At 44.0% G+C, this 15,510-nt stretch overlaps 1 protein-coding gene and 1 pseudogene across 4 annotated transcripts in view; one reads left to right on the top strand and one right to left on the bottom strand.

The window, feature by feature from the left end:
* SNUPN (snurportin 1) overlaps positions 1–4,563 on the top strand; it is a 33,864-nt gene extending 29,301 nt beyond the window's left edge. For 2 of the 3 annotated variants that reach the window (XM_053593781.1, XM_053593780.1), the window contains 2 exons: positions 972–1,052; positions 3,974–4,563. In XM_053593781.1, coding sequence (XP_053449756.1) covers positions 972–1,052; positions 3,974–4,297 — 405 coding nt within the window. In that variant the 3' untranslated portion in view covers positions 4,298–4,563. The remainder of the gene's footprint in view (positions 1–971; positions 1,053–3,973) is intronic. The other variant, XM_053593782.1, reaches the window with a different exon arrangement.
* On the bottom strand, positions 2,516–3,090 carry LOC128587529 (PEST proteolytic signal-containing nuclear protein-like; annotated as a pseudogene). Its single transcript, XR_008380610.1, has one exon. The product of XR_008380610.1 is annotated as a PEST proteolytic signal-containing nuclear protein-like (transcript).
* Positions 4,564–15,510: the final 10,947 nt, after the last annotated feature.

The following is a 15,510-nucleotide window of genomic DNA, read 5'->3' as shown; positions in this document are numbered from 1 at the left end:
GGTTTGAACCCGCCACCCTAGGTATATGGGGCCGGTGCTCTGCTCACTGAGCCACAGGCACCACCCCAGTAATTATTTTTAAAAGGTCCTCGGATGATTCTTTTTTTTTTTTAGACAGAGTTCTCACTCTGTTGCCCAGTCTCAAACTGCTGGGCTCAAATGATCCTCTTGTCTTTGCCTTCCAAGTAGCTGGGACTACTACAGGCATGTACTACCATGCCTAACTAATTTTTTTCTATTTTTAGTAGAGACAGGGTCTACCTCTTGCTCAGGCTGGTCTCAAACTCTTTTTTTTTTTTTTTTTTTTTGTAGAGACAGAGTCTCACTTTATCGCCCTTGGTAGAGTGCCGTGGCCTCACACAGCTCACAGCAACCTCCAACTCTTGGGCTTAAGCGATTCTCCTGCCTCAGCCTCCCGAGTAGCTGGGACTACAGGCGCCCACCACAACGCCCGGCTATTTTTTGGTTGCAGTTTGGCTGGGGCCGGGTCTGAACCCGCCACCCTCGGTATATGGGGCCGGCGCCCTACCGACTGAGCCACAGGCGCCGCCCTGGTCTCAAACTCTTAAGCTCAAGTGATCCACCTGCCTGGGCCTCCCAGAGTGCTAGGATTACAGACCACACCTGGCCTCTTTTTTAATTTTTTTGAGACAGGTTCTCTCTGTCTTCCAGGCTGGAGTTCAATAGTGAGATCTTTGCTCACTGCAGCCTTGAACTCCTGGCTGTAAAGGATCCTCCTGCATTGCCCTCCCAGAGAAGTAGGATTACAGGCATGAGCCGCAAGGCTTGGCCTGATTCTTGTGTATAAAGGAAGGTTGAGACCAAAGGTTGAGTAGTTCAGAGGGTCAGTGGAAGGGAAAGGGTAGAGAGGATGAAACTGAAATTTTTCCTTCTTTGATAGAGCTGCTCAATTGCTAGAAACAGTATCATTTGTAACATGTACTAATTATTTGTTTCAATTTACATTTCAGTTTAAATTTGTGGGGCTAAAGAATTTCCCCTGTACCCCTGAAAGCCTGTGTAAGGTGCTTTCCATGGATTTCCCTTTTGAGGTAACAAAACTATTGTCTTTATTGCCTTGATGTGATTATAGGATACAAGGAGACTAAATTACACAAGGTCTTAAAATATCCTCTGATTTTGCTGTGTCAAAGCATCAGGAAGGGACTGAAAGCTGCTCGTGGGGAAAGCATGTGCCTACTGCCCTTCAGAGCCTTAGCTCTATTCCGGATAAATAAGTCAGAATGCCAGAGCTGGAAGGGCCCTTTAAGGATAGCTCATCTACTCCCTCATTTTATAGATGGGTAAAGTAAGGCCCAGATAGGGCAAAGACTTCCACTCCCAGGTCCTTCTTATGTGCCTCTTCCTGCTACCCTCTTCAGGCTCAACAATCAAATTTTCCTTTGCCCATCACACCCTTTAAAATTCTGCCTAGTCAGGCTGGGCAAGATGGCTCACATCTGTAATCCTAACAGTCTGGGAGGCCAAAGTGGGTGGATTGCCTGAGCTCACAGTTTCAAGGCCAGCCTGAGCAAGAGCGAGACCCTGTTGCTAAAAAATAGCTGGGTGTTGTGATGGGCACCTATAGTCCCAACTACTCAGGAGGATGAGGCAAGAGAATCACTTGAGCCCAAGTGTTTGAGGTTGCTGTGAGCTATGACGCCATGGCACTCTACCAAGGACAACAAAGCAAGACTCTGTCTCAAAAAAAAATAAATAATAAATAAAAATTCTGCCTAGTCACCCACAAATATTTATTTGAAGTGGATATAATTTTATAAAAGGATCACAGCTTTCCGAATGAGGAAATGACAAAAGCTAAGTTGTCTGTATTTCTGGGAGTCAATTAAGAAAGTGGTAAGAACACCATTTTTATTTATAACCCTTATGCCCCAGTGATAATAAATGCTTTTTAGAGATGAGTCACTGAATCACAGAAAAGAAAATGTGGGACTGTAGGAGGTCTTCCCGTTGAGAAAAACTGAGTTTCCCAGAACATGGCTTGCACACAGTTTAGGAGAGGTTCAGGCAGCCAACAATAGCTGGGGAAGCAGGGCTTCTGGACAATCTGTTCCCCATGCTTAGCAGTCTAGTGCCTGGAGGGGCTGTCCACTTCCCCTGCTTTGTGTTCTATGGATGGAGTTCATCCACTGCCACACAGATCTCATGAGTGGTGGAATTTGGGGGCAGAAGACTTCTCTTCTACCACAAGCAAACCCACTATAGCCCCGGAAGCACTCCCTTGGTGGGCTGGCTGCGCCCCTACATGGTGTCTGATGTCCTTGGTGCACGGCCCACTAACCACCAAGCCAGAATATGCTGGGCACCAACTCCAGTTTATTTATTTATTTATTTATTTTTATTTAATTAATTAATTAATTTTAATTTCAAACTCTCATTTATTAGTGTACCACTCAATCTTAAAAAAAGAGAAAAAACAATGAATCCCCAAAAATTTAAAAAAAAAAAAAAAGAGAAAAATAAGGGGGAAAAAAGCGGCTCCAGAGATAGTCTTATACGATTCTTTAAAAAAGGAAACTGTTCCTTTTAACTTTACACCCACCCCACACCCCAATTTCAAACACATCATTTAATTGTCTTGGTCATGGACATTTCCAAGATGAGATTTTATATTTCGTTCTCATAGCTTCTGGTTATCAGAAAACCCATGCTTTCCTTTATTGAATGAGTCTGGTCCAGCTGATGTTGGTGTATCCCTTCCAATATTCTTCATTCTCATCTTTGCTTCTGGAGGCATTTCTTCTGGTTCACTATCTTCATCTTCATTAAAAGCCGCTGCTACTGACAGCGTTTTTGGAGCAAGAGTTGGAACAGTTTCTTTAGGCTTACTTGATCCAAGTTTGATGGATATAGCTGATGCTTTCTTTGTCATCTGACTACCTATGGCAAATCCAGACTTGGAGATCTTTGTAGGCTTTTTTGGGAGGTCTGCAGCTTCTTCTTCAGCTGATCTCTTCTCAGCGCTGAGACTGGTACTTTCCCCTCCATTACTCCGGCAGCTCCAGCTCGCTGCAACTTTTCAGGCTTCTCCTCTCCCGCCTTCCTGTCTGCCATTTTCCCTGCGCGCTATTTATTTTTTTTTGAGACAGAATCTCAAGCTGTCGCCCTGTGTAGAGTGCAGTGGCCTCACAGCTCACAGCAACCTCCAACTTCTGGGCTTAAGCAATTCTCCTGCCTCTGCCTCATAAGTAGCTGGGATTACAGGCGCCCGCCACAACGCCTGGCTATTTTTTGGTTGCAGCCGTCATTGTTGTTTGGTGGGCCTGGGCTGGATTTGAACCTGCCAGCTCAGGTGTATGTGGCTGGCGCCTTAGCCGCTTGAGCCACAGGCGCCGAGCCTTTATTTATTTATTTTTGAGACAGAGTTCTCACTCTCACCTCCGGTAGAGTGCTCTGGTGTCATAGCTCACAGCAACCTCTAACTCTCTTGCCTCAGCCTCCCAAGTAGCTAGGACTTTGGGCACCAGCCACAATACCTAGCTATTTTTAGAGAAGGGGTCTTGATCTAGCTCAGGCTAGTCTGGAATTATTGAGCTCTGGTGATCTGCCTACCTCTGCCTCCAAAAGTGCCGGGATTACAGACATGAGCCACCGTGTCTGGCCTGGGTTCAAGTTTAATTTCTGCTTTGTACTCACTGTGTGTTTTTAGGGAAACCCCCGGAACTCCCCGAGTCTGAACAACCCTATTCTCTCAGACATCCTCATGGTAGAGAAGAGGGTAAAACAGTAAGTAGGAGAGCACCTTGTAAATAGGAATGTACTATTTATGTTTGTATTTTCAAAAATTTAGTTTTGTAGGCCATTTCTTCATGTGCGGAGTGAGGACTCTTTTTTTTCCTCTGTCAGTGACCCAGAACGAGGACTTGGACCATAAGAGCTGCCCCTGTATATATAGGCTGTCCTGGAAATGTGGCCCCACACTCATTGTGATCCTTAATTTCCCCTCTTGTAGGTAGATGGACTTCTCTTCTACCACAAGCAGACCCACTACAGCCCCGGAAGCACTCCCTTGGTGGGCTGGCTGCGCCCTTACATGGTGTCTGATGTCCTTGGTGTAGCTGTGCCAGCTGGCCCACTAACCACCAAGCCAGAATATGCTGGGCACCAACTCCAGCAGATTATTGAACATAAGAGGAGCCAGAAGGAGGGCATGAAGGAGAAACTCACACACAAGGCTTCTGAGAACGGGCACTATGAGTTGGAGCACCTATCTACCCCCAAGCTGAAGAGCTCTCCCTATAACCCAGACCATGCTGAGAACCTCATGGAGAATTAAAAGAGGGAAGCCCCCGTAAGGAGTCACGGATGGTACTTGGCCCAGAAGGAAGACTGGAGAGGAGGATGGTAACAAGAGATGACTTCGTTTTAGAGTGGACTTTTCAAAGCCACTCCAGCTGGAAATAGCTTATTTTCAATCTGAAATGCTGGCTCTAAGAGGGGGAGGCATTCCCAGATTGGGTGGCATTTGGATTGATTTGAGCAGCTCCTACCTTGATAAGTGTATCCCAGATCTACAATGTAAATATATGTAATTCTTAAGAATTTGTTTGTGTTTTTTTTTTCTTTTTTGATCTTTCAAGATCATTGGGTAAGTTTATGATTCTTAAGCTTCTTAAGATTCTTAAGCTTTAGACCACCATCAATCTCCCCTCCCCAGCCCACTCTGAGGCTATTTTAAATCACAACTGTTCAAGTCTTACCCCATTTCACTCTTTTTAGCACTTAAACATTCTGCTGAGTTTCCAGTTGCTGCTGTTGGTAACATTTTCTGAAAGGTCTTACCAGGAACTGCGCTTCTTGGTATTTGAATATGTTCCCTTTTCTGAGAAGACAAGTGTGATTTTCTTTGCCAAAGATAAAATGCGAAGGGAGTTAATTAATTTAGCAAATGTTTGAGCTCCTACCAGGAGGAAAGCCTTGTAGGCTCCTGGGATATGTACAGTGGGTTGTGGAGGTGGACAGGACTCAGTGCCTGCCCTTAAGGACTGCACACTCCAGTGAGAAAATAAGCCCACCAGTACACAGAGCATGGCAAGATGGTGAGATGCTTTAGTGCAGAAAGATATTTACAGTATGAAGATCAGGGGCTGCAAGGAAGAGCAGAGGGAGGCTTTACAGAGGTAATTAGAGCTGGGCTAAGGCTGTGAGAAGAGACACAAGTGTGCTCTGTGGACAAGGATGGGAGGAGTTCCTCATAGGCAATGGCATGCAGCTGCACCCCTCCAGAGTGGGGTAGATCCTGGTCTAGAAACTGAAATAGGCTCAGCATAGCTCAGGTAGGATTGAAGAACTTGAGAGAGGAGGCTGGACGAAGAGAGGAGCCATCAGATTTTATGTCATAGGTGAAAGGGAGCCGAGAAAGAGCTTTGAGAAAGCAAGGTCCCTTCAAATTTGTAGAGTTGTTTGGTAGCTGTGGGGTTGGAAGATGGTATCTGAAGCTAATCAATTCATTTCTGCTCTGTGCTCAGAAAATGGGTCCCATTTCTGTGGCCGCACTGTGCTCCCCATACTGCTTTATATCTCTCCAGGACTTCTCTGATTGGACACAAGGACTTTACAATTCCCTCCAGCAGCACCAGTGTCCTGTCTACAGAATTTCACAGGGATCCAGGTCAGATCTTGTGTGACATGCAATGGTCCCTTTGTGTATATTAGTTCTGGGAACAGATCTGGGCAGAAGTAGTGGTTAAAGCAAAGCCTCATTACACAACTTCAGCACATCCAGTGGAACCAGTCTCAGCACTGGCTCTTAAGAGATCAGCTCAAGCTGATTCTGTAAAATTGGAGAAGGAAGAACACCCCCCGCCCCCCACCAACATTCACTCACTGATGATCCTGCTATCTACAGATTCAAGCGTTTGTCTACATCAATAAACTCTTTCCTGAATGTAGGTCAATTCTTTATTTTTTATTTTATTTTATTTTTTTGTAGAGACAGAGTCTCACTTTATCACCCTCGGTAGAGTGCCGTGGCATCACACAGCTCACAGCAACCTCTAACTCTTGGGCTTAGGCGATTCTCTTGCCTCAGCCTCCCGAGCAGCTGGGACTACAGGCGCACGCCACAATGCCCGGCTATTTTTTTGTTGCAGTTTGGCCGGGGCTGGGCTTGAACCCACCACCCTCGGCATATGGGGCCGGTGCCTTACTCACTGAGCCACAGGCGCCGCCCTAGGTCAATTCTTTAATAGGAACACTGTGTTCCTTTTGCCACAGAGCATGTTGTAGGCTGCGTAGATGTTTAGTCTCTGCCTGATGACCTCCTGAGTGTTCTCAGCAGCCCACTGTGTCAGTTCAGGAGTTGTGTGTGTTGGCATCAATAGTGAATTGGCCACATTCTGCTTAGAAATTATTAGGTGTAAAAGGACTGTTTCCCCAAAGGGTACTCTCTGGGGACAGATGCATGAGTCAAAGGACATATCAACCAAACTTATCGACAAGCACAGCTTGATATTGTTGAATGGTAGCTTGAAGGACTGACTTTCCTCGGAGTGCTCCATTCACACACACACACACACACACACACACACACACACACACACACATATATATGTTTGTTTGTTTGTTTTTTGAGACAGAATCTCACTCTATTGTCCTGGGTGGAGTGCTAAAGTGTCCTAGCTCACAGCAACCTCAAACTCTTGGGTTCAAGCAATCCTCTTGCCTCAGTTTTTCTAGTTTTACTAGAGATGGGGTCTCATTCTTGCTTAGGCTGGTCTTGAATTCCTGAGCTCAAGGGTTTCACCCACTTCGACCTTCCAGAGTGCTAGGATTATAAGCGTGTGTCACTGCTCCTGGCCTAGGTATCTCAAGCAGAGTAACAAAGAGGGTAATTGAGTTGGAATTCACTTACTTTGCTGATGTGTAGGTGTGTATGTGTGTTTCTTTTTCTTACTGTGAAACTTGTGAGCATCCAGGAAATTTCATCTTGCTCAAATTAGCCAGAGCTGCTTTTTGGGCTTGCAACCAAAGAACCGTAACTGATAGCATTGCCCAGTGTGGCCTACCTTCCTCTCCTTGGCTGGCAGGCAAGATCAGCATGAGTTAGCAAGGAACGACTGTTTCATCTCAAGTGCTGCTGGAACCAATGTACCAGAAAAGACCAGATTTTTCAAGCAGTAGTTACAAAGTAAGTTTTTTAGGTTTTTGTTTGTTTGTTTGTTTTCTTAGAGATTGAGTCTCAGTCTGTTGCCCAGACTAGAGTGCCATGGCCTCAGTCTAATTCACAGCACCCTCAAACTCCTGGGTTCAAGCCATCCTCCTGCCTCAGTGCTCCAAGTAACTAGGCCCACAGGTGCCCGCTATGGTGCCTGCCATGATGACTAAGTTTTCTTTTTTTTTTTTTTTTTGAGACAGAGTCTCAAGCTGTCAAATTACTGGGCTCAAGCGATTCTCTTGCCTCCACCTCCCAAGTACAAGTAGCTGGGACTACAGGCACCTGCCACAATGCCTGGCTATTTTTTGGTTGCAGCCGTCATTGTTGTTTGGCAGGCCCAGGCTGGATCGAACCCACCAGCTCAGGTGTATGTGGTCTGGCACCTTAGCTGCTTGAGCCACAGGCACTGAGCCAATTCCTAATTTTTCTACTTGTTCTTTTTTTTTAGACAGAGTCTCAACTTGTCACCCTTGGTAGAGTCAGTGCCATGGTATCATAGGTCACAGCAAACTCAAACTCTTGAGCTCAAGAGATCCTCTTGCTTTAGCCTCCTGAGTAGTTGGAACTATAGGCACCTGCCACAACACCCAGCTAATTTTAGAGCTGGGGTCTTGCTATTGCTCAGGATGGTCTCAAACTCTTTTTTTTTTTTTTTTAGAAAGACAGAATCTGATTTTGTCACCCTTGGTAGAGTGTCATGGCATCACAGCTCATAGCAACCTCCAACTCTTGGACTTAAGCGATTCTCTTGCCTCAGTCTCCCAAGTAGCTGGGACTATAGGCACCCACCACAACGCCTGGCTATTTTTTTTTGTTGCAGTTGTCATTGTCGTGTAGCAGGCCTGGGCCAGGCTTGAAGAGTTGGAGCCAAGAGTTGGAGGTTGCTATGAGCTGTGACACCACAGCACTCTACTGAAGGTGATATAGTGAGACTCTGTCTAAAAAAAGAGAAAGATTCCAGAGTGTCATGGCACAGGCGCCAAGCCATTTTTTTTAAGAGGAAAGGGTCTTGCTATGTTGCCCAGGCTGTCTCAAACTCCTGACTTATAAAGTGATCCTCCCGAGTTTGAGCTTAGGATTTCCAGACCAACTTGAGCCAAGAGCAAGACTTGGGCTCAGTACCTGTGGCTCAAACGGCTAAGGCGCCAGCCACATACACCTGAGCTGGCAGGTTCGAATCCAGCCTGGGCCTGCCAAACAACAATGACGGGTGCAACCAAAAAATAGCTGGGTGTTGTGGCAGGAGTAGTCCCAGCTACTCGGGAGGTTGAGGCAAGAGAATCGCTTAAGCCTAGGAGTTGGAGGTTGCTGTGAGCTGTCATGCCAGGTTACTCTCTACCCAGGGTGACAGCTAGAGGCTCTGTCTCAAAAAAAAAACAAAAAAAACAGCAAGACCTTGTCTCCACTAAATATAGAAAAATTAGCTGGGAGTTGTGGCAGGCACCTATAATCCCAGCTACTCAGGAGGCTGAGTAGGATTGCTTGAAACCAGGAGTTTGAGGTTGCTATTAGCTAGGCAGCACTGCATTCTAGCCTGGGCAACAGAGTGAGACTCTTTCTCAAAAATATAAATTAATCAATTAATAAATAAAGTGATCCTCCTGCCTCAGTCTCCTGAGTTGCTGAGATTACAGGTTGGAGCCATTATGCCTCGCTTCATTGGCAACTTTTTATTTTTTTATTTTTTTTTATTGTTAAATCATAGCTGGGTACATTAGTGCAATCAAGGGGTACAATGTGCTGGTTTCGTATACAATCTGAAATATTCTCATCAAACTGTTCAACGTAGCCTTGATGGTATTTTCTTAGTTATTGTATGTAGACATTTGTATTCTGCATTTAGTAAATCTCGCCTGTTCCCATTCTAAGATGCACTGTAGGTGTGGCACCACCCATTACCCTCCCTTCCCTTAACTTCCTCCCTCCCTTCCTCTTCCTTGGCCCTTTCCCCATAGTCTTGTGCTATAGTTGGGTTATAGCCTTCATGTGAAAGCTATAATTTAGCTTCATAGTAGGGTCTGAGTACATTGGATAATTTTTCTCCCATTCCTGAGATACTTTACTAAGAAGAATATGTTCTAGCTCCATCCATGTAAACATGAAAGGGGTAAAGTCTCCATCTTTCTTTAAGGCTGCATAATATTCCACAATTTGCTAGTCCATTCGTGGGTCGATGGGCACTTGGGCTTCTTCCATGACTTAGCAATTATGAATTGGGCTGCAATAAACATTCTGGTACAGATGTCTTTGTTATATTGTGACTTTTGGTCTTCTGGGTATAAACCTAGTAAAGGAATTATAGGATCGAATGGCAGATCTATTTTTAGGTCTCTAAGTATTCTCCAAACATCCTTCCAGAAGGAACGTATTAGTGTGCCTTCCCACCAGCAGTGTAGAAGTGTGCCCTTTTCTTCACATCCACGCCAACATCTCTGGTTTTGGGATTTTGTTATGTGGGCTACTCTTACTGGGGTTAGGTGATATCTCAAAGTAGTTTTGATTTGCATTTCTCTGATGATTAAAGATGATGAGCTTTTTTTCTTTTTTTTTTTTTTTTTTTTTTGTAGAGACAGAGTCTCACTGTACCGCCCTCGGGTAGAGTGCCGTGGCGTCACACGGCTCACAGCAACCTCTAACTCTTGGGCTTACGCGATTCTCTTGCCTCAGCCTCCCAAGCAGCTGGGACTACAGGCGCCCGCCACAACGCCCAGCTATTTTTGTTGCAGTTTGGCCGGGGCTGGGTTTGAACCCGCCACCCTCGGCATATGGGGCCGGCGCCCTACTCACTGAGCCACAGGCGCCGCCCATGATGAGCTTTTTTTCATGTGTTTATAGATCGTGCGTCTGTCTTCTTTAGAGAGGTTTCTCTTCAAGTCCCTTGCCCACCCTGAGATGAGACCACGTGTTCTTTTCTTACTAATACATTTGAGTTCTCTGTGGATTCTGGTTATTAGACCTTTATAGGAGGTATAACCTGCAAATATTTTCTCCCATTCTGAGGGCTGTTTGCTTGCTTTACTAACTGTGTTCTTGGCTGTGCAGAAGCTTTTTAGTTTGATCAGGTCCCAGTAGTGTATTTTGGATACTGCTTCAATTGCCTGGTGAGTCCTCCTCATAAAATATTTACCCAGGCCAATTCCTTCAAGAGTTTTCCCTGCACTTTCTTCAAGTATTTTTATAGTTTCATGTCTTAAGTTTAAATATTTTATCCTATCTTAGTTAATGGTGAAAGGTGTGGGTCCAGTTTCAATCTTCTACAGGTTGCCAGCCAGTTCGCCCAGCACCATTTGTTAAATAGGGAATCTTTTCCCCACTGAATGTTTTTAATTGGCTTGTCCAAGATCAAATAACAGTAAGTAGATAGATTCATCTCTTGGTTTTCTATTCTGTTCCAGATATCTACTTCTCTGTTTTTATGCCAGTACCATGCTGTTTTTTTTTTTTTTTTTTTTGTAGAGACAGAGTCTCACTTTATGGCCCTCGGTAGAGTGCCGTGGCCCCACACAGCTCACAGCAATCTCCAACTCCTGGGCTTAAGCGATTCTCTTGCCTCAGCCTCCCAAGTAGCTGGGACTACAGGCGCCCGCCACAACGCCCAGCTATTTTTTGGTTGCAGTTTGGCCGGGGATGGGTTTGAACCCGCCACCCTCGGTATATGGGGCCGGCGCCCTACCGACTGAGCCACAGGCGCCGCCCAGTACCATGCTGTTTTGATCACTATCGATTTATAGTACAGTCTCAGGTCTGGTAGCATGATTCCTCCTGCTTGGTTTTTATTGCTGAGTAATGTTTTGGCTATTTGAGTTTTTTTCTGATTCCACATAAAACGAAGTATTGTTTTTTCAAGATCTTTAAAATATGACAATGGAGCTTTAATAGGAATTGCATTAAAATTATATATTGCTTTGGGTAATATAGACATTTTTAATAATGTTGATTCCGACTGAGCCACAGGCGCCGCCCAGCTATTTCTTTTCTTAAAGTTTCATAGTTCTCTTTGTAGAGATCTTTCACGTCCCAAATATTTCATCTTCTTTGGCACTACTGTGAAAGGAATAGAGTCCTTGACTGTTTTTTCAGCTTGGTTATTGTTGGTATATATAAAGGCTACAGATTTATGGGTGTTGATTTTGTAGCCTGAGACATTGCTGTATTCCTTGATCACTTCTAAAAATTTTGTAGTAGAGTCCCTTGTGTTTTCCAGATATACAATCATATCATCTGCGAAGAGTGAAAGTTTGATCTCTTCTGACACTATGTAGATACCCTTGATCGCCTTTTCTTTCCTAATTGCAATGGCTAAAACTTCCATTACAATGTTAAAGAGCAATGGAGACAATGGGCAACCTTGCCTCGTTCCTGATCTAAGTGGAAATGATTTCAATTTAATTCCATTCAATACGATATTGGCTGTGGGTTTGCTGTAGATAGCCTCTATCAGTTTAAGAAATGTCCCTTCTATACCAATTTTCTTAAGTGTTCTGATCATGAAGGGATACTGGATATTATCAAAATCTTTTTCTGCATCAATTGAAAGAATCATATGGTCCTTATTTTTTAGTTTGTTTATGTGCTGAATTGCACTTACAGATTTACGTATATTGAACCAGCCTTGAGACCCTGGGATAAATCCCACTTGGTTGTGGTGTATAATTTTTTTGATGTGTTGTTGGATTCTGTTTGTTAGGATCTTATTGAGTATTTTAGCATCAATATTCATTAGTGATATTGGTCTATAATTTTCTTTTCTTGTTGGGTCTTTCCCTGGTTTGGGGATCAAGGTGATGTTTGCTTCATAGAATGTGCTGGGTAATATTCCTTCTTTTTCTATATTTTGGAAGAGGTTTAGTAATATGGTACCAGTTCTCCTTTAAAGGTTTGGTAGAATTCTGATGTAAAGCCATCTGGTCCTGGGTTTTTCTTTTTAGGGAGATTTTGTATAGTTGATGCTATTTCAGAACTTGATATAGGCCTGTTCAACATTTCCACTTCATTCTGACTAAGTCTTGGTAGGTGGCATACTTCCAGGTATTGGTCGATTTCTTTCAGATGTTCATATTTCTGAGAGTAGACTTTCTTGTAGTGTTTGTTAAGGATTTTTTTAATTTCTGAGGGGTCTGTTGTTATTTCATCATTACCATTTCTGATTGATGAAATTAGAGATTTTACTCTTTTTTTCCTGGTTAGGTTGGCCAAAGGTTTATCTATTTTATTGATCTTTTCAAAAAACCAACTTTTGGATTTATTGAGCTGTTGTATAATTCTTTTGTTTTCAATTTCATTTGATTCTGCTCTGATTTTGGTTATTTCTTTTCTTCTGCTGGGTTTGGGGTTGGAGTGCTCTTCATTCTCCAATTGCTTGAGATGTCCCATTAAGTTATTAATTTCCTTTCTTTCCGTTTTCTTGAGGAAGGCTTGTGGTGCTATAAATTTCCCTCTTAGTACTGCCTTTGCAGTATCCCAGAGGTTCTGATAATTTGTGTCTTGATTGTTGTTTTGTTCCAAAAATTTGGTGATTTCCTTCTTATTCTCATCTATAACCCATCTATCCTTCAGCATAAGGTTCTTTAGCTTCCAGGTATTTGTATGGGTATGCAGGTTCCTGTTATTATTGAGTTCAACTTTTATTCCATGATGGTCTGAGAAGATGCAAGGAATAATTTCTATTTTTTAAAATTTTCTGAGGTTAGATTTGTGGCCTAGGATGTGGTCGATATTGGGGTATGTTCGTGGGCTGATGAGAAGAATGCGTATTCAGTTTTGTTGGGATGAAATGTTCTGTGGATGTCAGTTAAGTCCAGATGTTGAATGGTTAAGTTTAAATCTAAAATTTCTTTGCTTAGCTTCTTTTTGGAGGATCTATCCAGCACTGCTAAAGGGGTATTAAAATCTCCAACTACTGTGAAACTGGAGGAAATCAAGTTGCTCATGTTGGTTCGAGTTTCTCTTATAAATTGAGGTGCATTCTGGTTGGGTGCACAAATATTAATAATTGAGATCTCATCATATTGAGTATTACCTTTAACAAATATGAAGTGTCCATCTTTATCCTTCCTTATTTTGGTTGATTTAAAGCCTATTGCGTCTGTGAATAGGATTGCAATGCCTGCTTTTTTCTGCTTTCCATTCGCCTGGAGTATAGATGACCATCCCTTCACCTTGAGTCTATATTTGTCTTTTAATGTAAGATGAGATTCTTGTATGCAGCAGATATCTGGCTTGAGTTTTTGTATCCAGTCAGCCAACCTTTGCCTCTTTAGAGGACAATTTAAACCATTCACGTTAATTGAGAATATTGATAAGCCTTTCGAGAGTCTTGTGGACATTTTTATTCCTTTTGCGACTGTGGAAGTTGGAATTTGATCAAAATTTTCTAGATGGGTTTACTTTTGTGGTGGAGGATTACGCTGGTCTTTATGGAGGATAGGTCTGAGAATATCCTGGAGAGCTGGTTTAGTTATGGCAAATTTCTTCAACATGTGAATGTCATTGAAGTATTTAATTTCTCCATCATAAATGAAACTCAGTTTAGCTGGGTACAGGATCCTGGGTTGAAAGTTATTTTGTTTTAGGAGATTAAAAGTCGATGACCATCCTCTTCTAGCTTGAAAGGTTTCAGCAGAGAGATTTGCAGTTATTCTAATATTCTTCCCCTTGTAGGTGATGGTTTTCTTTTGTCTAGCTGCTTTCAGAATTTTCTCCTTCATATTAACTTTAGTGAAATTGATTATGATGTGTCTGGGGGATGTCTTATTTGGGTTGAGTCGTGCTGGAGTTCTGAAACTGCTATCTGAATTTCATAATCTCTTGGCATGTCTGGAAAGTTGTCCTTCATAATCTCATGTAGAAGAGACTCTGTGCCTTGTGAAGCCACTTCATCACTTTCAGGGATACCTATAAGATGAATATTGATTTTCTTCGAATTGTCCCAGAGCTCTGTGAGAGAGTGATCTGTTTTTGCCCTCCATTTCTCTTCCTCTCTGAGAATTTGGGAGCGTTTGAAAGCTTTGTCTTCAATGTCATTCTGCTTGCTCCATTCTGTTACTGAGGGATTCTACTGTGTTTCTCAGATTTTTTTTTTTTTTTTTTTTTGGTAGAGACCGAGTTTCACTTTATTGCCCTCGGTAGAGTGCCGTGGCGTCACACAGCTCACAGCAACCTCCAACTCCTGGGCTTAGGTGATTCTCCTGCCTCAGCCTCCCAAGCAGCTGGGACTACAGGCACCCACCACAACGCCCAGGTTTTTTTTTTGTTGCAGTTTGGCCGGGGCTGGGCTTGAACCTGCCACCCTCGGTATATGGGGCCGGCGCCCTGCTCACTGAGCCACAGGTGCTGCCCATGTTTCTCAGATCTTTGAGGGCTGGAACTTCTTGTCTCAAAGTGTCAAAATCTTTGATCATTTGGTCTTTGAATTTGTTAAATTCTTGAGATATCTTTTGGGTTACTGCTTGGAATTCTAATTTGATCTTATTTGCTATCCAGATTCTGAATTTGATTTCTGACATCTCAGTTATTTGTTTGTGCATGGGATCTTGTGCTGTGTCTGCCCCATTGATCCTTGGGGGAGTTGATCTACTCTGATTATTCATATTGCCAGTGTTTTTCTGTTGATTTCGCCTCATGATTGTTTTTCACCGTTGCCCCTGGCCGTCCTCAGTGTTGGGGAGGTGTCTCTCCAAATTATACCCCAGCTAGATCACTCTATTGTTGCTGGATCTTTGTATGGAGTGACCCTGTGTAGTTCCTCTGAGGCTGCCCCAGCCAGGGAGTTCTGGTTGTGGAAGCAGCTCTGGAGTTTGACACACCCGGATCCAGCAACAGGGTGGGAGGTGATGCGCACAGTTCTGGGAGTGCCTGGCGCCCAGTGACTTTGGCACAGAGAGCCCAAGGCTCCAGCAGTCTCTGGCCAGGAGAAGGGCTCTGCGCTGAGGCAGGGAGGGCTCCAGATGGCATACAGCTACCATTGTCCCTGGCTAGACAAGCGGGCTGGTGTGGAGTCAGGGAGCGTACAGAAGGGAGGACGTGGGGTTGCATGGCTCCCGCAGTTCCTGGTAAGGGCATGCGGAGGCCTGTCGGGTGTGGGTTGCAGGTCGGGGGTCACGGCGCAGCTCTTATGGAGGTCCGGGCGGTGCCAAGCCTAGGAGTTTGAGTTTGCTATGAGCTGTGATGCCAGGGCACTCTACCCAGGGCAACAGCCTGAGGCTCCAGTGCCAAAACTAGTCTCACTCTGCCTCTGAGGGTTAAGGCTGTAAGGCAGCTCAGTACCCGCCTTTAGGCTACTCAGTCACTAGGTTACCAGCTCCCATACCATCCTTGCTCTGCGACCCTGAGGG

Source organism: Nycticebus coucang, chromosome 6 (assembly GCF_027406575.1).
Source record: "Nycticebus coucang isolate mNycCou1 chromosome 6, mNycCou1.pri, whole genome shotgun sequence".
NCBI lineage: Eukaryota > Metazoa > Chordata > Mammalia > Primates > Lorisidae > Nycticebus > Nycticebus coucang.
The sequence above is the reverse complement of the archived record's forward strand: the minus strand, read 5'-3'. Positions and strand labels throughout refer to the sequence as shown.